Here is a 24,808-nt window from a genome sequence, read left to right as displayed (position 1 = left end):
TCGTAATCTATGAAAGCCATATAGAGGCTTATTGTACTCTGCGGATTTCTCGATAACCTTATTAATGACATGGATGTGATCCATTGTACAGTATCCCTTCCTGCCGCCGCCTACCGCTCTGTTGCGTACGCGGTTTGTTCGTGCTCGTCTCTATTCCTATCTCCCCCTTCCGCTCTCTTTCTCTTTGTATCCCCCTTCACCCTTCCCCCCATGCAGAGTAGCCAACCGGAACTGCCCCTGGTTAACCTCCCTTTCTATGCCTTTCTATTAGCCTTTCTATGCATCCTTTTCTCTTTCTCTGAAGCCAGCCTGTTGCCTTGGTTGACTAAAGTCCAGTGTTTTCATTATTCTATTGGAGATTATTTTGGTAAATATTTTATATCGCTAATTCAGCATCTTCATAAAACTGATCTCCTTCCTCATCGTCGTGACTGAATGTTGGAGCGTATGTTTGTACTATCTTTAATCTATACCTTTTATTGAATTTGATTACGACTACTGCTACCCCCCTTGGTGATGCTGTAGAATTCGTCGATGTTGCCCGCCATGTCTTTATGGATTAGGAATCCTACCCCGCATTGCTTCTTATCCGGGAGATCTCTATGGCAGAGAACATGGCCGTTATTCAGCAATGTGTAAGCCTCACCTGGTCTTCTAATCTCACTAAGACCGATAATTATGCTATCTGCCACAGACAATTTTTAAAATTCCGTAAAATTTAAAAATCACCCAGCAGAATACCTCTACAGGGTCCTGAATATTTCGCTGCGCCTGTTAGAAAAAAGATGTTGCGCTCACCGCAGCACTGTTATTGATCAAATTTTCTAGAAAGATCGCATTTTGGAGTCTGTGTCCTGCAGTATAACAATTGGCACAGTTAATTGCCTGGTTTTTAAGAAAAAAGTGCAAATTTGCCTGCTCATGGGGACGCGAGCTGCTGCCGTGATGGCGCAAGCATAAACTTGCGTCACCGCCTGCCTTCAGCTGCAGAAAGCAGCGTTTCAGGGAGGGCAGTCGCGCCTGTTCCAGGAGCGGGCAACACACAGCAGCCTGTATGTCAGGCACCGTGAAAAGTTTTCCCAATCGACTTTGGTGTCCCCGTGTCCCCCAAGGAGGTTATAAAAAGTCAAACCACGACCTTTCTCTATGCCACGACGGTCAAACCTCCTTGGTGCCCCGACGTTCTCCGCTTGGCAACTTTGGGAAGGAAGTAGGCTGCAGGGAAGGAGGCTGCAGGGAAGGAGGCTGCAGAACGGAAATGGAGTGAGGAGCGAGAGAAAAGGCAGCAATTGGAGAAACAATTGAAAGAGATGAGAGCGAGAGAAGCGGAGAGGGATACACAGCAGGAACGGAAGGAAAAGGTAGCAGGAGGATCGCCCAGTGGAGCAGAATCGGGGGCGGTCACGTTGACGTGGGGACCACGGGCGACACAGGTGCAGAGGGAAGAGACGACAGGAGGCAGAGAAGGCGAGGAGGCAGGGAAGACCCAGCCGACAGAGACAGGAGGGAGGCAAGATTTGCTTGAAGACCGAAAGGTCTGGGTCGTTGGAAGCTCCAACGTATCGCGAATACAAACAGCACTCCTCAGAACAGTACAATATGACAGAAGAGTGAAGGTTGAGTGTATGCCGGGGGCTCGATTCGAAGCTGTGGCGGAGAGAGCCAAAAGCAGACTGAAGGAAAACAGTGAGGGAAGAAACCTAGTAATTTTGCACGCTGGGGTGAATGACGTCCTACAGAATAGGGGGCGAATGCTGGGCAGGCAGATTCAAGAGGGAGTCGCAAAATTAAGGGCGGCCTCTGAGGCGGTGCACATTGCCCTGTGTACTGTCCCAGAGATCAGGGGACAGGGCCCTTTCATTGAAGAGCAGGTAGTGGCGGCAAATGTAGTGATTAGGGAGTTGGGGCGAGCCCTGAAGTGTGATGTGGTGGAGGTGAACCGAATGATTGGAGGGAAAAACTTCCCCCCTTTCGGCCCGGATGGCATCCACTACACTACACCAGCGGGATGGCAGGTAGGAACGAGGGTGGGTCGTAGGGCTCAGGCTTTTTTGCAGGTGCGCAGGGCGACCCTGCAAGCCAAAACCTAAAAGATGAAGGACAGGGGAGGGGGGGCAGGACAGGAGCACGGAGGAAGAGGAGGAAGAGGAAGAAGGCAGTAAATGTGGGGTTCATCAACATGCAAGGGGGAAGAAATCGCATTAAGTGGGACGAAATAGAAGAACAGTTACAAACGGAAAATTTTCAGGTATATGGAGTTGCCGAAACCCATTTAAGAGATGAGGAAGAGCCACCATTCATTGCGGGATACACCTGGGTTGGTTGCAACAGAAAAAGGGAAGAACGCAGAGGAGGAGGCCTTGGGGCGCTAGTGAAGGGACAGGACTGGGAAAGGGTAAGAGAGAGCTGCAGTGAGCACATGTGGCTCAAGGGCACCGTAGGGAATGTTGAGACAATCCTGGGAGTTGTGTATCTGAAAACGGGGAATGGGTCGAAAGAGGAGAATGCAGAACATTTCAAATGTATGGCCAAGGACATCAGGGAGGTAGCTATGAAACGGGAGATAATCATCCTAGGGGACATGAATGCACATTTGGAATACTTTGACGGGGCGACAGATGCAACAGGGCAGATGTTAGTAGATTTTTGTGAGGCTCATGATTTTGTGATAGTTAATACTGAAATTAAATGTGATGGGAAAATAACATGGGAAAGAAATAACACCCACTCGACAATCGACTACTGCCTAATGTCCCACAAGCTGTATGAACGGTTGGGATGTATGGAAATTGATGAGGAAGGTACAAAAAGCCTGGGGAGTGATCACAAACGAATCAAAATCAGTTTTGGAAGGACAGTACCACTGGTAGAAACTAAAGAAAGGAAAGGTATGAGCAAATTGAATGACAGGCAGCTACAAGAAGTGGCGAAAAACATTGAAAGCATGGTATCCAAGCAACCACAAAGGGCATGGACATACGACGAGTTAATAGGTATTTTTAAACGAGAGCTAGAGAAGGGACAGATTAGGAAACTAGGAAGTAAGCAGGGTAAATATAAACCGAAAAGCTGGTGGGACCGAGAAGTTAAGGAAGCCGTAGAGCAACGCAAAGAAGCGTGCAGAAAACACAGAGCAGCGAAGAAAAGGGGAGCCACACCAGAAGAGGTGGAGACTAAATGGGAGGAATACCTTACAATGAAAAGAGAAGCAATGGCATTAATTCAAGCCAAGATAGCAAAAGTTGGGGTACAGTGGATGTTAGAGATACGAAAAAAAGACAGGAATGCCTCTAAGAAATTTTGGGAACACATTAGGCAACAGAATAAGAAGACAGAGGTGGTTCAGCACTCACTGACCACGCCAGATGGAACAAAGGTAGAGGGAGAGGAAGCTCAGGAATATATTAGGTTAACAATAGAGGCAGCATTTGCAGAGCCAGTGGGTAACGAAATGGAGAATAATGACAACAGCAGGACAGAATTAGAGGAGGAGTACAGAAGGATGACAAGTAAGGAATGGGACAGAATTGAACACAAGGTCCCAGTGGGAACAGCGACAGGACCTGACGGCATACCTATGAAATTGATAAGCATATTAGGCCAGAAAAGTAAACTAAAATTACGACAACTTATTGAACAAATAGTAGTAGGGGGAGATGTTCCACAGGACTGGAAAACAAGCAGAATGTTATTAGTTTACAAAGGTAAGGGAAGCAAGGACAACATTAAATCCTACAGGCCAATAACTATCACATCAGTCATATACAGAGTAGCAATGCAGATGGCGAAGGAGAGAATGGAGGAATGGGCAGAACGAGAAGAGATCTTGGGAGAACTGCAGAATGGATTTAGAAGGAACAGAAGGCTAGATGATAATTTATTTGTTATAACACAGTGCATAGAGATAGCGACAGCCAGGCAGAAACCACTATGGATAGCCTTTTTAGACATTAGAGGAGCTTATGATAATGTAAACCGAGAAAAGTTATGGAGCCAGTTGAGGGAATATGGTCTAGAGAGAAAGATGATAGAGTTCCTACAACAAGTTTATACAGATAATGAGGTAGAGATAACATGGGAGGAGGAAACTACAAAGCCAGCTAAAATAAGAAGTGGTCTCAGACAGGGCTGTCCATTGTCACCTCTGCTTTTTATGATCTACATGAGCCAAATGGAAAAGAGACTAGAACAGAGCACAATAGGAACCGACATAAGCTATATGCTGGAAGGGCAGAAGGTAGTTCAAGTACTAGCCGGACTGATGTATGCAGATGATATAGTACTGCTTGCTGACACCCGAGAAGGACTACAGGAACTAATGAGCATATGTGGAGAGGAGGGAGAAAAATTGGGACTCCAATTCAGTAGAGAGAAGTCTGGGGTAATAGTATACAATGCAGAAAGGGGGGAGCCATTGGAAATACAAAGCACTAAGATTGATCATGTTCAAAAATACAAGTATTTGGGCATATGGCTAAACGAGGGCAAAAAGTACTTGGAAGAACAGGAAAAAATCATGATTGAAAAAGTGAAAAGGAACTCGGCTGTAATGAAACACAAGGCACTTTGGAACTATAATAGGTACGAGGTGGTTAGGGGCGTATGGAAAGGGGTTATGGTACCTGGCCTCACATTCGGAAATTCAGTACTGTGCATGAAATCGGAAGTTCAGGCATGCATGGAAACGAGACAGAGAAGTGTAGGCAGGTTGGCCTTAGGAGCACACGGGAACACCCCTAATGAGGGAGTGCAGGGGGACATGGGATGGACGTCATTTGAAGGTAGAGAGGCAATAAGTAAAATAAAATTTGAACAGAGACTCTCAGCACTGGAGGAAAAAAGGTGGGCAGGAAAAGTGTACAAATATCTGTACATGAAAAGTTTGAACACAAAGTGGACACTCCGAACGAGGAAGCTGAGGAATAGATACCTACAGCCGAGGGAGGGGATCCAAAGTGGTTCTAGTGTGGGAAAGGAGGTGAAGGAGACGGAAAGAAAAATGTGGGAAGAAAGAATGCTCGGAAAGCCATCGCTATCAATGTATAGGTCACAAAAACAGGAGATTAAGAGAGAGCTCTTATTTGATAACTCGTGGGGCAGCTCACTATTATTCGAGGCTAGGACGGGGGTTTTGAGGACGAAAACATACAGGGATAAATTTGAAGACGTGGACCTTCGGTGCGCAGCTTGCGGAGCAGAAATGGAGACCACTGAACATATAGTGCTGAGATGCACAGCCCTTCGCCCGACCCAGGCAGAGGGAACAGAGGCAGATATGGAAGGGGCATTAGGTTTTCCCGGGGAACGAGGGCAAATAGATGAGAAAAGAGTGGCAGTAACGAAGGGGAGGCTAGAGGATTGGTGGAGGAAGTCAAGGGATAGATAATAACATAAATCGGGGACAAAATGTTTCCTCTACTGTTTTAGATAGTTATCTTGGGGGGGGGGGGGGGGAGGGGAGTAAAAACTAGGTTGGGCAAAAAAAAAAGAATAATAATAAAATAGGAGGGGGGGGACAAAAGGCTAGGTGGCGCCAGCCGCCGCCCGTTACAAAGGGTATAGCCGCCATCCATCCATCCATCCATCCATCCATCCAACGTAGCCAAGTCAGGCGCAAGTCGAGGTCAGTGGCAGTCACGCTGGCATGCACGCTGGTTAAGTTGGTTCTTTATTCTATGCGCTGATCACTATGTTGCTCGCGCCGAGGTTATAGAGGCTGGAAGCTGTACCGAGCCAAGTGTGATGCTTCGTTCATCTTTATTTCAGTTCAATACTTCCCGCATTAATGACGTACCGCGTAATAAGTGCTGGAAAGCTCTGGAAGTACTGGCCAAAGCCCCGTTGTGTACAGCTAAAAGATTTTGCTGCGCAGTGTCGACGCACAAACTCGTCGGTGAAGAGAGACAAAATGACGAGAGCAAGGAAATCACCTGTGTGTACCGAACTGGCGACTTTCCCGATCTGGCGCACGACAGGAAATCGAAGGAAAGATTGCGGCTACTGCTGCGGCAGCATACACTCAGGCTTAAACATGGACTACGAGCACCACAGGAATTGTCCCCCCAGGATGTGCTTGATTTGCTTGCATTGAGCTCGTTTCGTAAGAGATGCCGCCTGTTTGAATATCTATTCTACAAAGAACAAAAGCGTTTGCGCCAGCACCGACAAGAAGTGAACTGTTTAGCATCAGTGACGGAGGACATACCATCTTTCAAGAGGGAATTTTTGCCGCACACAGCTGATCGTATTGAAGACTATGGCCTTTTCAGGAATAGTTTTCTCATCCGTATCCGAGGGAGCACAATAAACAGATATTACGAGTCAAGGCAAATACCAGCAATACTGTTTGGCCAGAGTGTTGTGTTCGATCTAGGTTACGATGGCGTAATGTCTCTGAGAGAATGCAACAAAGCCGCCAGAGACCTGCTTGAGGCGTACGGGTGGAACAGATGCAGTGGCGATCCGTTTCACCTGCATTTTTGTAATGCATCTCCAAACGGAGCTACTGCGCGAATCTTGCAGGACGAGCTGTTCGCAGCATCTGAACATACAGTGTTGTCGGAGATTACACCAAGCAGCTATTTGGACATGTTTCCAAAAGAAAAGCTTGTGTATCTAACCCCGGACAGCGAAAACACATTGGATGCCTTTGATTGCGATGCAGTGTACGTAATCGGAGCGCTCGTAGATAAAGAGACTAAGGAAGGTGCTACTCGCGCCAAGGCAACTTCTGAAGGCTTGAAGACTGCACGGTTTCCACAGACGTTTACTTGGCACTGGGAGAAAGAAATATCAAAACCGCTGCACATGACGGATGTTTTCAAGGTCTTGCTTGCTCTAAAGCGAACAAACAGCTGGAAATATGCGTTAAAGTACTTGAACTCTAAGGTGACTGTGCTGCAAGAATCGAGTAGCATTTGTGTTCCGACTACTCCACAGTGCCAAACCCAAGGGATTGCATAGTTTCTAGCTGCAATATTGAAGTGACGTTTTAAGCAGTGTTCTGAGCAGTGCAGTGTTGCCCTTGTGCAGATTTCGTTTTGAAACTGAAATGCGAAAGCAAAGCTGGAATTGTCAGTAGCTGTGTCAGGCAAACAGAATTTGAATCAAACTTCATCAATAACTTGTATAATTTTGTTCTTGACAATTTTGGGAACCAAAGTATTTTTTCCCCAAATATAGCATACTGCTAATTGTGTGGCATTGGTTCATTTCAACTTGCTTTGAATTCAACCTTGTACAAAAGTTCCCAAGATGTGCTCAAGCATTTTGGAGACTGCTCTTTCAATCTGAACCAATTCTGCATCTGCTATTGGAGTTCGTATGCAATTTTGCATTTGCTATAATAGTATATATTGGAGATGAATGCAAAGAGGTTGACTGTATCTCCTCTGAGCATAGGACTGCATTATTTTTGGCAGGCTGTAAGATGTAATACATCATGCTGGCTGAGATTACATATGCCTTCTTAATCATGATGCTCATTAGCCTGCTCTAGCTGGACTATTCCATGACAGTGTTTCAACTACCTAACATTTGGAGTGCAGAGCAACTTGGAGCCATTAACAGAATGAACCTGGTGTGCTTGATTTGAGACTGTAATATATTGCTGGCTGAGTGACAAAACAGTCAGCTGCCAATGTAGCTCCTTCAGTAGTACACTCATTACAGCTTGCATAGCTGTTTCGACATCAATGCGCATTTGCTTTCCATTTCATTTCAGTGCCAAATTTCAGCATTCGAAAATGAAATATTTCATTAGCATGAGCTGCTACTTACTGTGCAATCATTCTGATGAATTGCAAAGGGCCAACATCTGAATGTTACATGCATGCATAAAAAAAATTTTAAAAATCAGTACAGTGATTTTAATTGACAGTAGGTCAATTGTGACTGTTTCAAGCCTACAAACATAGCTTTGATACATGGCTAGCTCAACACTGTTGCATAGCTAAACTTGCAATATTGGAAAGCTTCCTGAGCAATATTTGTTGAACAGTAGTGAACGAGCAGCTGCTGTGCAACTAGATGAAGTCACTTCTAAAATCTGCATAATAAGACTGCAGTGTTTATGTGTAGCATTCCAGCTGCATGTGCAGCTCTTTATTTCTTATTTTATTTTTTTCTTTATTTCTTAATTTCTTTATTTTGGTTCAATTTATAACTGGTACAAATGTTAAGTCATAGTGCTTGCTTGGAAAAACTATCAAATTAATGGAGTGCAGGCGAAGTTGCAGTGCCTTAAGTTGTCTAAGGACAGCCCACATTGTGTTGAACGTGGAGGCTTTCTTATACTGTATCCTTCTTACCACTCTTTCAATGACACCGATTTTTTTTTTTCTCCTTCCACTCTGCTTAAAAAATTATTTAGAAAAAGCTATAAAGAGATCTGAGCCAGCAGTTGCCTTCCCAAATAAATTGTGGCCCATAAGCCATCTTAACATAGGTAAATATTGTGTAATAGAAATTATAGTTCTTTTAGATTCGTACTTGGATGGCAAGATGCAAAATGAGAAAAACGAGTGTAAGTTTTGTTTCACTTGCAGCAGTGTTTCTTGAACAATACCATTAGCACATTTTAGGTCATTGTCGTAAACTGCATTTCTGCTGAGCAATATCTTCGAGCTTTGTGTATTTCAAGGCATGTACTGTATTCGACTTGCAGAGGTGGCGCATGAGCACATCCCACTGTATCTGATGATGCACATGGAAGTTGTCCTTGCAGCATTACATCTGCCATTACAGCCAAAAAGTAGTGCTGATATCGTGAAAAAATTAAATTCTGGCAACAGTCTCTGGCATGTCCAGAGTTGAGAACTTCATGTTTTTACATATGTTATAAACAAAATGGTAAGCATACAGTCGGCCATTGCTGCTTGCAGGTACACTCAAGTCACTATAGCTGGGCGGGCTTTTCATTAAGCTCGGCAAGTGTTTGTCACCTCACATTTGGTGTAGCAGAAAATTGTGTTTCGAGATCTCTCTTTAGCAACATTGAAAACATTTGGCGTTTCCAATGGCAGGCTCGAATAGTGTCTAAGGCACACCTAGTGGCTCATTGTTGCTTGATATTGTGAAATGGTGTGGCCTTCCAGTCAAAATGTTGGTATCGCTTATGGCTACCTCTTTTGTTAGCCACTTGACAGTTCTCATGTCTTTGTTGGTCTCTTGGCAAGCTTGAAGGTTGTGACACAAGCTATTAATGGTTGATATGCACTGCTATAGTCATTCCTCACTGTGCAAGTTGAACATATCAGTTATTTTGACTGGTGCCATTCAAGTGATGCCAGTGAGTGAGTGAAAGTTGCTGGTTTTCTAAAGCAGCAATGCAAATAATATTTTGCTAACGTAATTTTGACTGTTAACTGAAAACCACAGAAATCTGCCAAAGTGTCTTTTAATCCACTGTCTCCTCCTAAGTCTATCCCAGCAGAGATATTTTTCTTATGACTAGGTGCAAGATGCTGTCAATATCCAGTTCCCCAAATACTGCCTTTATACCTAGTAGCGCCAGCTGATGGTTGGTTCAAGTGACACTGCAAAAGATGGATCATGACATAAGTATAAGGGTGAACACAAACATTTACCTACTCAATACAAACTTACTACTGAATTTACTTAGCTTTAAGCTAAGTAAATTAAGGATTGACTGCAATATGGATTGAACATTTCCTTACTAACAGAACAAAGTTTGTTACCGCTAACAATTGCAATTATTCAGATTCTCCTGTAACTTCTTTTGTGCCTCGGGGCTCTGTATTGCACCCTCATTTGTTACTCATTTACATAAATGGCCTGCCTGATACTATTTTATCCTCGGAATATCTCATTAATGGCAGTGTTTTAGAAAATGTTTCATGCTATAAATATCTTGGCATTAAATTTACCCCCGACCTTTCATGGCAGACTTATGTCAATTACATAAACAACAATGCCAATCGCACGCTTGGCTATCTGCGCAGAAACTTTTCCAAAGCACCTTCCCCTCTAAAGCTCCTTTGCAAAACTCTTGTTGGTTCTAGGCTCGAGCATGCCAATTCTGTGTGGGCATTGACATTCTTATTCATACTTTGGAATGTGTCCAAAATTGGAGCGCATGTTTCATTCCTTCAGACTATGCACGCATATCTATCTAGTGTATCGTTTATAAAAACTGCTTTAGGCCTTCCACCTCTTTGTTCACACGGAAGCTGTCTCACTTATTTCTTTTTTATAAAGTCCATCGCAATCTGCAATTAAAACATGAACTTCTTTCAAAGCCACCCTACATATCCAACAGATTTGATTACCAACACAAAGTACATGTTGCTTTCTCTTGTACAAAGTTATCTTATGATTCTTTTATTCCAAGTACCTCAAATGACTGGAACCACCTCCCCACATCTATTGCTGAACTGGCTGATGTAATTGCATTTAAAGCTGTAGCTGAGTGTTATTTATACTCTTAGCAGCCACATTATTTTTGTTCTTGTTCACTGTGCATAATTGCTCCCCACTCCCTTTAACACCTTTGGGCCTTGAAGGTATTGAAATGAATAAGTCAACACCGCAGGAGCCTGAATGTGGCTGTCACTCGCCTCTTTGCCATGTACAGCACCAGGTACAGCTGGTTTCTTCATTGGTACAATACACAACCCTCGTAAATGCTTTTAAACCCTGACCCTGTGGCTCATGCTGCGAGTCATTTGCCAATACCCCTCGCCTCATTTGCCTTCATTACATGGTGTAAATTGCAATTTCCCAACTTGTGCACTGGCAGATTAGTAAATTTCCAGTCACTAGTTGATTTACCCTTTTTCAGTGACTTTGTTCACTAATAATGTGTTCCAACAGTGTACCTGCATATAATAAAATCAGGGTTATGGTTCCACTTGCTGTACCTTTCGGTCCAACGTACAAGGTCCTCTTACTTATCTTAGGTTTATACTCATGGACAGCAAAGCGGTTACTGTTTGGAGGCAATATTGTTCATAAGTTTTCAGTCCATTAAATTGAGGCTATGGTTATCAGTTGGCAGATGGTTTCAGATCAGCTGGTTTACAGTTGGAGTGATTTCCTTTCATTATGAAGGCCTTGAACAGATATACATTCACAATAATATGGCTCTGTAGTGGAATGTTATGACTAGTGTCAGCCAATAAGGAACGCATTCATTTGAATGCATGTGTCCCAGAATATTCCTTGCTCTCTGGAGCACAGCCTTGAGTGCAGTCTTGAATGCTCAAAGCACGGCTTGTAGTTTCAACTCTAGTGCGAAATTATAGTGAAACAACTGTCCAACACATGCATGGAGGCGAGTAACGCTTTTTTAAAGCGAAGCTTTCCATGCCTCTTCCATCAACTTTTCCACTGCTGCTGCTGCTGCCTGGCACACCACGTCAGGGGGTGGTTCAAAGCATGTGTATACATGACGGGAGTGTGGCAAAGAGGAAAGGCGACATGAGCAACTCGTTAGGACCTTTGCACCATGTCAAATGTGCACAATGCCCTTTGGAGCTCTCTGGGAGTAACCACATTAGCCTCCTGACAGCTGTAATTATCCATGACCCCCCACAAAAGCACTGTAGAAATTGCAGTGCTTACCTTTCTACTAACGTGCAAGTCCAGAGAGGAGGTAGGTAGAATAGTAGAGAAGAGGGGGCAAAGGAAGCAGAGAATGGGTAGAACCGATGCTGTCGCGGAATGAGTGAACAGCCTTTCCACTCTTCGCTTGCAGTTCCCATACGGGGGGGGGGGGCAGGTGAGCTAGGAAACGCAACGACTAAAGACATAATAGCAGCCGCAGGCAAGCAGGATTAATTTAGGTTCAAGGTACGGTACGGTACATTTCTGCTATTTCTGAAAAATAAGTACCATGTAAGTATGTCAAGTGAACAACTTACACAGGGCAGCAGAAGCAGAGCCACATTAAAGCACACTGTAGGGCCTAGGAGACACTATAGAAGCGGTCACACGTCAAATCAACACTTCTGTGCCTGCCGCAATAGCTTTGCGGCAATGGCATTGCTCGAGGTCGTGGGTTTGATTCCAACCGCAACAGCCGTATTTCAAAGGCGGGGAGATAAGAAACCCTCGTGCACTTAGATTTAGGGAATGTTAAGGAACACCACAAATTCAGAATTAATCCAGAGTCCGCCACTACGGTGTGCTTCATAATCCGATTGTGGTTTTGGAATGTACAGCCCCATAATAAAGTTTAATATTTCTGCCATGATGCGATGTGCCATGTGAGGCAATGAACAAGACGTTATGAAGCATGGCGCACAACGACACCTCTAGCAAACACCTCCCCCTGTGAGTTCTGTGTATTACACAGACAAACAGCAGTGGTGCATGCAAGGTAACATTTAACATGAACTCACCACTCTTGTGTTGGACTAAACGTTGAAGAAATTAAACATTTGCCATCAAGATCACTTCTAATTATTGTCAATCAAAGCAAACACCACAGAAATCTTCGCTTGCATTGATTCCCACAGTGCATGGCATCTGCATAATATTATGCTCCATCAATGCCATGCACACATTTCATTGCATTCCCCACCATCTTGTGCTGTGAAAAGATGGGTACAAGATGTTAAGCTGACCAGACCCAATTGTGTGCACTGGAGCTCGCTGTAACAACTTGCCTAGCAATTGTTTTTTCCTTATTGCATTAATGGTGCCTTATTAAAGTATTAACTTCTATTAGATCTGCTAGACCTATCCTTGATGAGCTCTAAATGCAGTTCGACCAGCTTGTTTACAGAGAAGCTGACCCAGAAGATTTTTACTCATCACAAATGTTGTGCATATTTTTCTGTCATTAAATGACAAGCCTGAACATACTTTTTCCAAAACAAACTGAAGGCTCTGTTACAAGAACAAGGTAATAACCACAAAAGCGTTTGCCAAGTGATTTTTTAAATGCACTTTATTGAGGCCATTGTCTCTCCATAAGGCACAGGAAGCACACAGGGCGGACTGAAAAGCAGATGATTTCTCTTATTAACGTGCTTGCAGAGAAGAGACAAAGGACAGCAGTTTTGAAGTATGGCATGGTAGTGCTTAGTGATGCAGTAGGGTGGAGCTCCATTAGCCACGCTAGTGTAAGTGTAGTTCTTGTTTGTGTCTGCATTATTCAGCTTGTGATCAATCTTTTTGCATTACAATTTGTTATAGTCAGCCATACTAACAAGCTTTACTACCTGTTGTTTTAAATTTTATTCCACAAGTGACGACAGTTTCTTTTTTAACATGTCTTAAGTTGAGACTTGCTTTCAAAGTCAAAGTTTATATATCATGCCTTCATCACCAGTAACAATTTGTTTAAAGGAAACACATTTGCCATCAATATTTTAGCACTGGCTGCAAAGGCGTGCATGTGGTGCTTTGTGTCCTGGTCCCAAATTGCTCGAGGAGCCATTTTGGAATTAGGTTTGCCAAAACAAAGTTTATCAAGAAAATATGAGGCCTCTGCGCCAAAAATTTCATTTGTCTTGTCCTGCATTACTATCTATCTCAACTGCATATATTCGCAACCACCACATCTCCACAGGGATGTCATCATTTCATGGATGCCATCTTCAAGAGAAATATCAGCACATTAGCAACAATCTGCCAAGCAGCAGTTTAGGTGATGAGGGCTTCACTTCGCATGGTACTTTTAACTTTATGAAACTGCTCTACAGGCTATGGAAAATGCCATAAGGCAAGTAGTAACTGCACATTTTATATTACAAAATTTTATATAAAAGTTAGAGCGCTGCTGCTTGAGGATGAAAATTTTTTTTGCTAAGCTAATAATCCTTCACAACAATGAAGATGTTTGTGTTTGCATAATGAATCTGTTTTACAGATTTGTAAGGACTCGCATGGATAACACTACTAGGTACAAGAAAAACCAACATATTTAAATAAATGTTGTCTTAGTGTCCTGGCTTATAAATTTTGTCGAGGAGAACTACCAATTTTGTTGATATCAAAAGACCAAACCCCCCATTTCACTGGCACTAGATTTTCACACCATAACAACTACCTCTTACCGCAACCAAGGACTAACTACGGCAAACTTACTGCGAACTTTTTAGCAACATCAATATGGAATTCACTACCACCCTCCATTAAATCATCTCCTTCCATTCATTTATTTAAGAGAAAAATTCGTCGCCACTTCTTGGGAAAGTGATTGTGTTGTATAATTTTTACGCTTCTGTATGTCGAATAATACTCCTTGGATCTGCTTTTCGTGTTTATACTTTGTTGTTATTACTATGACTCGACTTTGTTTGTTAATACTTACTGTGTCTAGGATTGCTACTGCTGTTGTTAACCGCATTAAGTAAACTTTTTCTATGTATTTTTTGTTGGAGGTCCCTCCTCAGTCTTTGACTATGGGACCTCCTAGAGTTACTTCTGTAAAACATTTCAAACGCTCAATAAACAACTTGACATGGCCAGGCTGGGTTTGTTGCCCTCTCCAAAAGAAAATTACTTTATTTAGCTCTTAATGTAAGGGTGCAGTTTTGTCCTTTTTACCAACAGCAGCCTAATTAAGTTCATTGCAGATGAGATTGGGTGATAATATTCATAAATTTGAAAATACATAACGTTTTGTACACACAGGATAGAATGAAATTTATCTCCTAATCAATTCTATCTTTTGAAGCCATAGAATATACACCCATTAAAACAAATTTAGTTAAGCCAAATCTCCGCATACGCTAAACAATGTGCAAGCGCTTGGTTGGTTTCCACTTAACACGAACTGCCCATTTGGTTAAGCTAAGCCTTCACAGCAGTCCCCTAATTTGCACACTAGATGGCAGCCAGTGATTAAGACACAAAAATCTTCCAGGAGGTTTTCAGGAAAATGAACTGAATTGAATTAAATAGTGTCGTCTTCTGTCTGAAACAGGACAGCAATGGGAAGAACATTTGCAAGGGAACCAGGATCTGGTAGAAGTGGTTGAAGTTGAAGTCTATTGTAGTCTTTTTTGAGTACATTTCATTTTTACACTTTTCAGGACCCAACAAAATTGTTAAAGGGTGTTAAAGTGTTGCAAGAAAGCTTTGTGTGGAGCGCCATATTTTGAGCGCTACCATAGCGGCAGTAGACTGCTGCAGTAGTTTGTATAGCATCAGCGGAGGAACAGTACTATCTAAGAGGACTGTAATCTAAACAATCTTTTTTACAAAGTTCCAAGGAGTGGAATGAGCAGTTTCATAATAGTATATAAACAATTATTCCTTGCCATACAAGGTTCCCTGAGATCCATTTTAGACATGTTTTTGAGTATTTCAGGTCATAAAATAAAATACTGGTACTGCTACAAAAATATATGCAGCAGCAGGATATATTTCGAAGCCTGAATTTTTCATCAGTTTTGTTGGATCTACAAATGTGGACTCCATGCTGGAAATCTAAAAAAAAATGTGTGAAGCACAGGAGCCATGTTGACTATTTCATGCACAAATGTGTTTACGAAACAGATAGCTACTTCAGAAATTTTCCTAGTGCAAATGATTACTGTCAAAAATTAAATGGAACCTGTTACACGATGACACTGCACTGCAGCAAAGATGTGGACATCTATCTTGTAACTTTTTTTATAGACTGATTCATGGGGTTTAACGTCTCGGAGAAACACTAGGGTTACGAGAGATGAAGCAGTGGACAATTCCAGATTAATTTTGACCACGTAGGGTTCTATAATGTGAAACTATATGAGCATTTTTGCATTTCACCTTCGTTGAAATGCTGCCGACATAGCCAGTGATCGAACCCATAACCTGCTTAACAGTAGAATGCTATGGCCACTAAGCCGCTATGGTAGGTGTGGCATTTTTTACTAATGTACTTGGCACATAACCAAATTTATAGCACAGGTTTAGTCTAACAATGGTTGCAATGCATTTAAGGCATTATTTTCGTGAGCTTCTAATATTGAGGTGGTTTCTTAGCCTGTACAATTGCACATACAGTGCTTGAAGGGCTTATGCATAAAAGTAAGAAAATTTTCTTCTATAATCTTCTTGCTCAAATTTGTGTGTGGCTATTGCATTAGTGTATACAGTAGTATGAAAAAAAAATGCTCACAGAAAGTCCTCTGTCAACTGTGCTTTTTATCCAGCATGAAGCACTCAATCTAAATCTATCATGAACTTTCTTTTTTTCAGGAAGAAAATGGCTTATATTAGTAAAAGAAAAAAATTTACTACCGAGTGACTGCACCTACAAGTATGGTTCTGTAGAGCTTTCTTTCAGGAGATCGACTACTATAAGAACCAGTCAGGATTGGCATAATCGCTGTTTTGTAAGAAGGGAAGTTCCATGATGAAATAAAACGAGACACTGACCACAAAAAGTTAATTACGATTAACGTTTCAGTTTCCACATGGGAGCCTTATTCACAAACATGTATACAAACACTAAAGGCAAATCATGAAGTTCCATTAGTTATCTTCACTGGATTGTCACCAAATATGGTCTTACATTTCACATGTGCAATATGATAATTTGGAGTTTGAATGTCTTCCATAGTCATGCAGTTGAGTAAATCAGATAAGATACTAAACACACCGAAATATAAAGAAACAATGTTGAAACAGGACATTGATGAAGAACTAAAAGCCAAATGAAGTCTGATGCTTCCGTTATGTCGTGCCACCACTTATTCAAATTCGTGGTGTGCACCAACCAGCATAATTTTTCTCACTACGAATTTGCATTATGCACATGCTTTCAGGTATCTTAACTTTTTGATAGCTGTACTATATATTTTATGGTTTGCAATTTTAGTATGCTTCAATTCCATCTTACCTGAAACAACACTTGCTAATGTGGTTGTGGGCTCTTTCGTTTTTCTTTTTGTAAAAAAAAAGTTTGGAGTGATGTCACTAAACATTCATCAAGACATTGATTAGACCAGCATAGGACAGCAGCACATCTTTATTGTTGGTGGCATACATTACTAGCTACGGCAGTTATATGTTAACTGCATAGTATGTATTATGCACTTGAAACACTAATCTGCATGGTGTCCTGATATATTCACTTGCAGCTTTCATTCACAATGGTTCAGGAAAAAAGGAGGTATATGCAGTGATAAAATGAATTGTATATTGATAATGGAGAAAGTTCAGTTGTGCTTGGGCTTCTAGTAGCTGTGAATACTGAGAAAATAAATGATATGTTCTGTAGTTACACAATGCAACTACTGAAAACTGCTTCTCTTGGGCTGGCAAAGACTTGAAAAAAAAAAAAAAAAAGCTGGCTGTCACTATTGACAAGGAATAAATGACTACAAGCAGGGTGGGGTGCTCTAGTTTTGAAATACAGAAATGTAGAAAAAGGACTGATAAAGGCACTTTAAAATGTGCTTCACAGATGCTAGGATCCAGCTTTATCATGGCAGTATACCAGTACTATATCCACCTATAAAATGTTGAAAATTCATAACAAAGACTAGGCTGCAGAGTTTATATGTAAAGGCACCAATACAGTATGTATTCTTGAAAGCCCTTGGAATGTATTGTTTTGACTTGAGCTGTTTGTCATGAGCTACAAAAATGAATAAAAGATTACAAAAGTATGGGCACTGGAAGGCCACTTCTCTGTGTAACTGTACAACAAAGCCACTAAGTAGTCACTATGTACATGGACCTAATGCACAGACGCAAAGGGAACTTCTATGTTGCTTTCATTGATGCTTAGTCTCAAACCAGTCATGTCAACTTCCACCATGTGTACAGTAACCTTTGACATTCCCTGCAAAATGAAAAAAAGGAGGATGCAAAGAAAAAGAATGTCCCACAAGCAACCCAATATTACGATGCTATGATTTAAAACGACCACTAAAATGGAGCACATGATGACATTTCTAGCAGAGCTACTGCATGCCAAACACGTTTCTGGTGCAAACAACATGTTCAGAAAGCATAGACAACAACTAGCCCAAAACAAGTTCTCCTGGAGCGACTACAGTTCATTTTCCCCTACTAAACACTGAAGTGCAAGCATGTACAGTTGAGCCCACATTTAACAGCCATATGAAAACAAACGACGAGTTATTGTTAATAAAAAAATGGCTTAACCATCAAAATAGTATGCACTAGGACAATGGGATAATGTCTCAAGCACTGTGAAGCCTGATTACATGTGCCAAGAAGTGACACAGGCATGCAAGACAATGAACTGCCTTGCTGAACACAAAGGCACTGTGCTAGGTGCCTAGAGTATGTTAGGAAAACAAATGGAAAAGGAACATTCAAGCACATACATAAAGGCTGAGTGAACGATGGAATTCCAAACAGAAAGGTAGGGAGAAAAAGAAAAGCATAAACTGTTCAGTCCACCCACCAAGCTACAGCAACAGCACATCAGCTGTTGATGTCTAAAGGTATCATGCATTGAGTAAGCAGATATAGCATATTACATGGCCACAACATTGTCTAGCAAGACTTAGTTCCTGTGGATATAATCACTGGTGTTGCAGAATGGTGTCATGAATGAAAAGATCATCCATTAAATTCTAGGCTTGAATACTGCTGAAGGAATGTTGGCATCAATAAAGATTTGCAACCAGAAACCCCGAGTATAACAGAAATGAGGTGTTATTCTACCTTAAGAGCTTAGTGTTTTTTTGACCACCACAAATCCTACTGAAAAAAATAAATTAATGGATTTTTGCATTGGTGTTTATATTGCATCCATCTCTCCACACATATTTATTTATGCTCTGAGCACTGTATTTCATGTGAACGCTGAATACAGTGTTGGAAAAAAGTGTGTTTAGGCACCCCTCCCCCTACCCCCCCATTGTGAAACGTATGCCCTATAACTTAAAGAACATTATTTTATGACTCACACAGTTTATTAAATTCTTGCATCTTATATAGCTTTTTGAGTAGGAAACAATACCGTGAAATGTAACACAAGAAAACTAATTCTTTTGACATCACAAAAATGTTCTCTGCAATTTGGCAGTGTAGACTAGCTGTTACTAATGTTTTCAGATCAAATGAAAACATGCCAGCTAAAGCATAGAGTTTCCTACAATAATTACAATAATTAGGGAACTCTGGCACTGCAATCGTTCAGCCACCATGGGAATGATGGGAAGCACATGTATTTGTCTTATCTTCGTGCTTGTGGATTTAGACATTTTTGTGGCTTTGCTTATTACACTTTATGTGCCTTCATTGTCGTAAATTTCAGAGCAACTTATACTTTTCAAAGTGCAGAAGACACTGAAAATGTGCACAATCGCTACTGAGTACAACGGTACAGCTTCTCGAGGTGGTCAAATCAAAATGTGCCAAGCGTCTGAAGGCACTGGCTTGCCAGCGATAAATTCATAAGGGCGTTTTATGTCACTTGTCGATGAATGTCTCCATAGTGTAATGGTTCCAATGTCCGGCTTCTGTACTAGAGGTCCTGTGTTCGAATCCTACCGTTAGAAAATTTTAATAATGTTTATTTAATTATTTATTATGCAGTAGTCTGTTGAAAGTGATGATTTTACAAATTCACGAAGCCATTTGAAGCCAAATGGAAGAAGTTTAGGCAAACCCATGTACAGTGGACTCTCGTTAAACGGAACCTCAAGGGACCGGGAAAACATGTTCCGTTTATCAGGAGTTTCGTTTAGAGAGAGAATGTTCAAGATTTCGCAATCCGTTCCGGACTGCTTGGTCCCGACGAGGCAGGCGTGCGCGCAATTGGCAGTCTCCGCTGAAGCGGATCTCAGATGCAAAATCTAGGTATTAAAGAGGACGGTACGCTATGGGCACAAACTTTATTGCACAAAAGCGGTAAGCAATGAACTTTTTTTCAGAGCACTACTAAAATTTAAAAAAAAAATCTCAGTAGTCCACTTATTCCGCGGAGATCAGTGGGAACTGCAATTTATTGGCTTGTTATAAAGGACTTTATGTTTGCTTGTTTGAGCTCTCGCAACCGTTTTCTTTGAATGGCACCACTCATACTAGACAGGCTGCTCAAAAACAGTTCAGAACCTTCTTCTCGTTGGAAGAAACTCTTCAGCATTTGGACTGCCGGTTCCGCCTGCGCAGGTGTCACCACAGAATCAGAGTCGGCAGTCTCGTGTTCGACTTCTTCATAGTCGTCTTCGCTTTCATCGGGGGGGACAGACATCAGCTACAATGCTGATGTCTGCTACAACACTTGGCGACGAAATGTCGCAGACGACGCTAAACAGAGGATGTAAGGCTGAAGCCTAACAACAGCAAGCGCACCGTGACAGAGAGCAAGCGATGCGGTTACAGTGTGCGAGAAAGAAGGGGAGACAGTGATGCGTACCACGATGGGGCTCTGCGTGAACGTCAAGTTGTGGTTTCGAGTCTATTTTCGGTTCCGTTTATGCGGTGGTCTGAAAATTCGAGTTCCGATTAACGGGATTTTTTTTACATTGCCTTAATACAAAACCAACCAACTGCGAGGCGTTTGTTCCGTTTAAGCGTTGATTCCGTTTAACCGATTTCCGTTTATCGAGATTCTACTGTACTTCCCATAATTACCATGCTTTGGTGTTTCAAGTTCCCATTGCAGCTCCCGCAGACACTAGTGCCAGAGCTCCCAATAGAAATTATCGTATGAAATTCTGTGCAGAAACCATATTTACACCCTATGAGACAAAGCCATGTGAAACACCAAAGTATTTGACGGCAGATCTTGGAAACAAATATTTGCAAATTAGGACTCATTGGCTTTAATCCTGCAAATAAAATGAGTTAATAATATTAATTGTCATTAACAAGCCATTAATATCAACATATTAATTACTTGTTAATGACAATTATCACACAACGCCAGACACTACCGTGAGCAATGTGCTGTTGAAAAAACTAAAAGAACACAAAAAGAAAACTTTCAGCTCAAAACTTCTGTAGTGTTTTTACGAGTTACCTTATGCTGAAACATTTGGTCTATTACTCACTCTGTTGCTAATCGTAATTTTGCAAGAAGTTATGTGAACATGCATGCCCACTATTACCAAGAGCGTAAGAGTGGTGTCGACGTGTGCTAGTTTGGTGGAGCTATAAGGTTGTCAGAAGAAAGCATAAGTTCCCTTGCCTGAGTCTCATTCAAAAGTCTCTGCGTGAAGCCTGCCTGGTGAGGTTGTTTGGTGAGGGCACACAGGAAACCACCTCCGCCTGCACCTAGCAGGAGCTGGCCGTGAACATGCGGCCGCAGAAGCCCCATAAGGCGTTCAACAAACGTTGGCTCACATCCAGCAGCCAGCACTTTCTTTAGCTGCCAGTAGTGGTCCAGCCATTTTCCAATCGCCTCCAGATCCCCTGGTTGCAAAATACTCAATGAAGCATTGAAACTATAAGCTCTGTACAGGTATATAACCAACTTCACTGCGGCCAATTGCAATCAACTTCTGCAAACTCAACATTTTCACCTAAGTTTATGATGCTTCCTCCAGTCACAGGCATCCACGACCAGTGAAAGCTGGTCATCAAGTAGTGCAATTGCTTTTTATGCTCAGAAAGCAACATAGTAACCAGTAAGCACACATTCACGAATACTCAATTTGAAGGTAGAAGTAAAACTGAAGGAACACTGAAGACGTAGTAGCTACTGTGAGACCATAACTATGCAAACCATACCTATATGTCAGAAGAAAAAAAAATATCAAGCACATAGTAAGCTGCAATACTCGGGCATTCAGCTTAAATGACCAAATGTCACACCCCCAGCAATATTGTTCAATAGCAATATAGTTCAAATAAGGAGTGTTGGTTTCTTTTGCTGCTGGGTGTACCATGGACACAAAGAGGTAAAAAACAAAAATAAACAGTGACTTCATCCTGCTTTTGGAACTAATATCCTCAGTCCCATAGACAACCTCAATGCCTACTGAAGCCAACGGACTTTAGAATTTTGAATGTCATTCATGTGTGCTACTGCCATGTCGTGCGTTTTCACGATAATCGAGAAACTTTTGTGCAATACGATAGGTGATACTAGGTGCAGTAGATTCTGAAAATTACACTTCACAGGAACACTTGGATGAAACAAACATTTATATTGTGAACCTATAAAAAAAAGTTGAGAAATGCACAAGGCATATGTGCATGAACAGTTCATTGTAAAAAGAAGCAAAATGAGGCACATCTCTTTACACCTCACAATCAACAGAGCTAGCTTTTGTAAAGCTGAAGCCTATAATAAAAACATTATGCTTTAAATCTTTTGCAGTATAATATGTACAACAAAATTTGACAAACCATTTCAGCATTCGTAAACAAGATTTATATTTCTCCTATACTGTAGGAGGTACTGAGGTCATATCAATGACCTTTAACATTTTGTCCCTTAATATTTAAATGACCATATTAAGGAAGTGGTCGATTCCCAGGGAGTTCGATGGTGACTGGCTTTATGAACACTAGAAGTGTAGCTGTAACAGAGGCATGAGATAAAATGGCGTTTCAAGAAGATAGGGACAAAAAGTTCACACTGACTACTATGGCCTTCTTCAACCACAAATATAAAATGGTATTTTACATCATGTTCATATCACACATCTGCTATCAAATTCACAGTTAGCTGGGTGTCTTCTTGCTGCAGTACCAAGAATATTGTGTCAAATACAGCTGCCAACCAATTTTTCAGACAATAAAAATAAGGACATCTTTAATGCACTGCCACTAATCCCATGTGTGGGCATAAGTATAATGATGACTAAAATTTTGGAAGCCTTGTAACTTATTTGATTTTTATTACTTTGCCTGCACAATGGCATGCAAATCTGGCCATTATGACAAGCAGGAAGAGCACTGTTCTTGTAGTATTACCAACGCCTTGAAATAAACAGTAGCACGCAGTGTTGCCAACTAACAGCCAGAAAACCTGCAGGTAGAGTATGGAAAACAATGTAAAAACCTGGTAAATTAAAGCTACCATCACAAATATATTCAACATATACATTTTATTATGTCTACAGTTAAACCTCGATACAACGAAGTATTTAACTTTTCATAACCTCTTGTCCATAGAACACCACGTAGAACATAAATATAACGAAGTGTGTTTGTACGCGATTTTAATATAACGAAATTTCGCTTCCGCAGCAAAGGAATGCCGAGACAGCAAATGGAAACTTCCGTGGACTCAGATGGTCAAATGATGGAATTACAAGCGCATGCTCGCAAACGCACCTCTCAAATCGCGCGCGGCGCGACAAGGGCGACCGCCGAAGTGAAACCGCGTCATGGTCCGTATAAAGTACAAGTGCGATAAGATCCTACCGCGCCCCGCGCACATTGTGCTTTAGGTGCGAGTGAAAGAATGCGAGGGTGAGAAAGAAAGCTGGTGGCTTTAAAGCCCCTTAAACTGGTGGCTTCACGCACGAGTGCCGCCTCCCTGCGCGAGCAAAGGGAAAGAGGGAGAGGGGAGTGTATTCACAGTAACGCGATCAAGCGCGCGCGAAGGGCGGGGGGGGGGGGGGTGAGGTAACTTGGCGCGTCGTGATTTCTGGCGCGCGTATCGGCCATGGCTGCGCATGGCTGTAAGCGCGGCTGAGCGCATACGCAGCCGCGCACCCTGCTTCAGACGTAATCTGCCGCATGTGCTATGAGTGGGCGTGCCGAGACGGCGTGACATGTAAGCTGTGTTCCCGCGCGTTTAGTATTCAAGGTTGCGTAATCTTGAGTTTCGGTGACCCATTGGAGCGAGAGGCAGACGAAACATTCGCTCTCCGCTGCCGGCGCTTATCATGACAGCGTCGTCCCAGTACGGGCGACCGCGGGGGCAGAGTACGCGATAGCGTGGCTGGCTTTGCTTAATTCGTATCGCCTATGTGAAGATATCGTCGACGTGGCATGAAACCTTATCATTCTTCGCAAAAAAATTATGGGGTTTTACATGCCAAAACCACGATCTGATTATGAGGCACGCCGTAGTGGGGGACTCCGGAAATTTCGACCATCTGGGGTTCTTTAGCGTGCACCTAAATCTAAGTACACGGGTTTTCTCGCATCTTGCCCCCATCGAAATGCGACCGCCGTGGCCGGGATTCGATCCCACGACCTCGTGCTTAGCAGCCGAACACCATAGCCACTAAGTAACCGCGGCGAGTCGTCGCCGACATTCCCATTCAAACTTGCTTTCTTTGATTGCTTGATAGTACGGAAAATTCTGCGGCCCCTTTCAGTGTAAGAAAGATCGATCGGCGACTGTACTTATTGCATTAAAGGTCGAATTTCAATACAACGAAATTTCGATATAACGAACCAAATTGCCGAGTTTACCTACTTCATTATATCGAGGTTTAACTGTACATCGAATTGCAAAATAAAGAAAGTTATCGCTTATTCTTCAGCACAGAAAATAATAAAGGACATGCAATGACTATCAGCAAGCATTACTTCAATATGACCATTGACTGCAACAATACATTACCCATTATATTTTGAAAAAAAAAATTGTATTGTAACAAAAACTGCATGCCTAGGATTACTTGGACAGTTTCAATTACCAGTCCCTAAGCTTGTACTGCTGTAGAAATTGATTCCTGAAATTTGTGCTCGTTTAACCAGAACAATTCCCCTAGGCAATATTTCCTTAATGTTTGCTCATAAAAATAGCAAAAATTTAAACTACTCTGAGCTTTCATAACTGCTTGAGCTGTTGTTAAAAGAAGACATGAACATAATATGTGAAGTACATTATGATTTAATCATGATGATAACTCCACTTATTATCTTCAAAAGAGCTCAGATAAACAGCATGCTTATGACAATTGATGCACTATGTGTATAAAAAAAATGACCAATCCTTTTGTCACAACGAAGA

At 41.9% G+C, this 24,808-nt stretch overlaps 2 protein-coding genes across 2 annotated transcripts in view; one reads left to right on the top strand and one right to left on the bottom strand.

Annotated features, from left to right (window-relative positions):
• Positions 1-5,606: 5,606 nt before the first annotated feature.
• Positions 5,607-7,193, top strand: LOC135915996 (tRNA methyltransferase 10 homolog C-like). Its single transcript, XM_065449192.1, has one exon. The coding sequence runs from the start codon at positions 5,743-5,745 to the stop codon at positions 6,961-6,963; it is 1,221 nt and encodes a 406-aa protein (XP_065305264.1). The 5' UTR covers positions 5,607-5,742; the 3' UTR covers positions 6,964-7,193.
• Positions 7,194-16,912: 9,719 nt separating this feature from the next.
• LOC135915995 (L-fucose kinase-like) overlaps positions 16,913-24,808 on the bottom strand; it is a 73,117-nt gene continuing 65,221 nt past the window's right edge. The window contains exons 26-27 of the mRNA XM_065449191.1: positions 21,077-21,300; positions 16,913-17,749 (exon numbers count right to left, since the gene is read on the bottom strand). Of these exons, the coding sequence (XP_065305263.1) occupies positions 17,645-17,749; positions 21,077-21,300 (329 nt within the window). The 3' untranslated portion in view covers positions 16,913-17,644. The remainder of the gene's footprint in view (positions 17,750-21,076; positions 21,301-24,808) is intronic.

Source organism: Dermacentor albipictus, chromosome 1 (genome assembly GCF_038994185.2).
Source record: "Dermacentor albipictus isolate Rhodes 1998 colony chromosome 1, USDA_Dalb.pri_finalv2, whole genome shotgun sequence".
NCBI lineage: Eukaryota > Metazoa > Arthropoda > Arachnida > Ixodida > Ixodidae > Dermacentor > Dermacentor albipictus.
The sequence above is the reverse complement of the archived record's forward strand: the minus strand, read 5'-3'. Positions and strand labels throughout refer to the sequence as shown.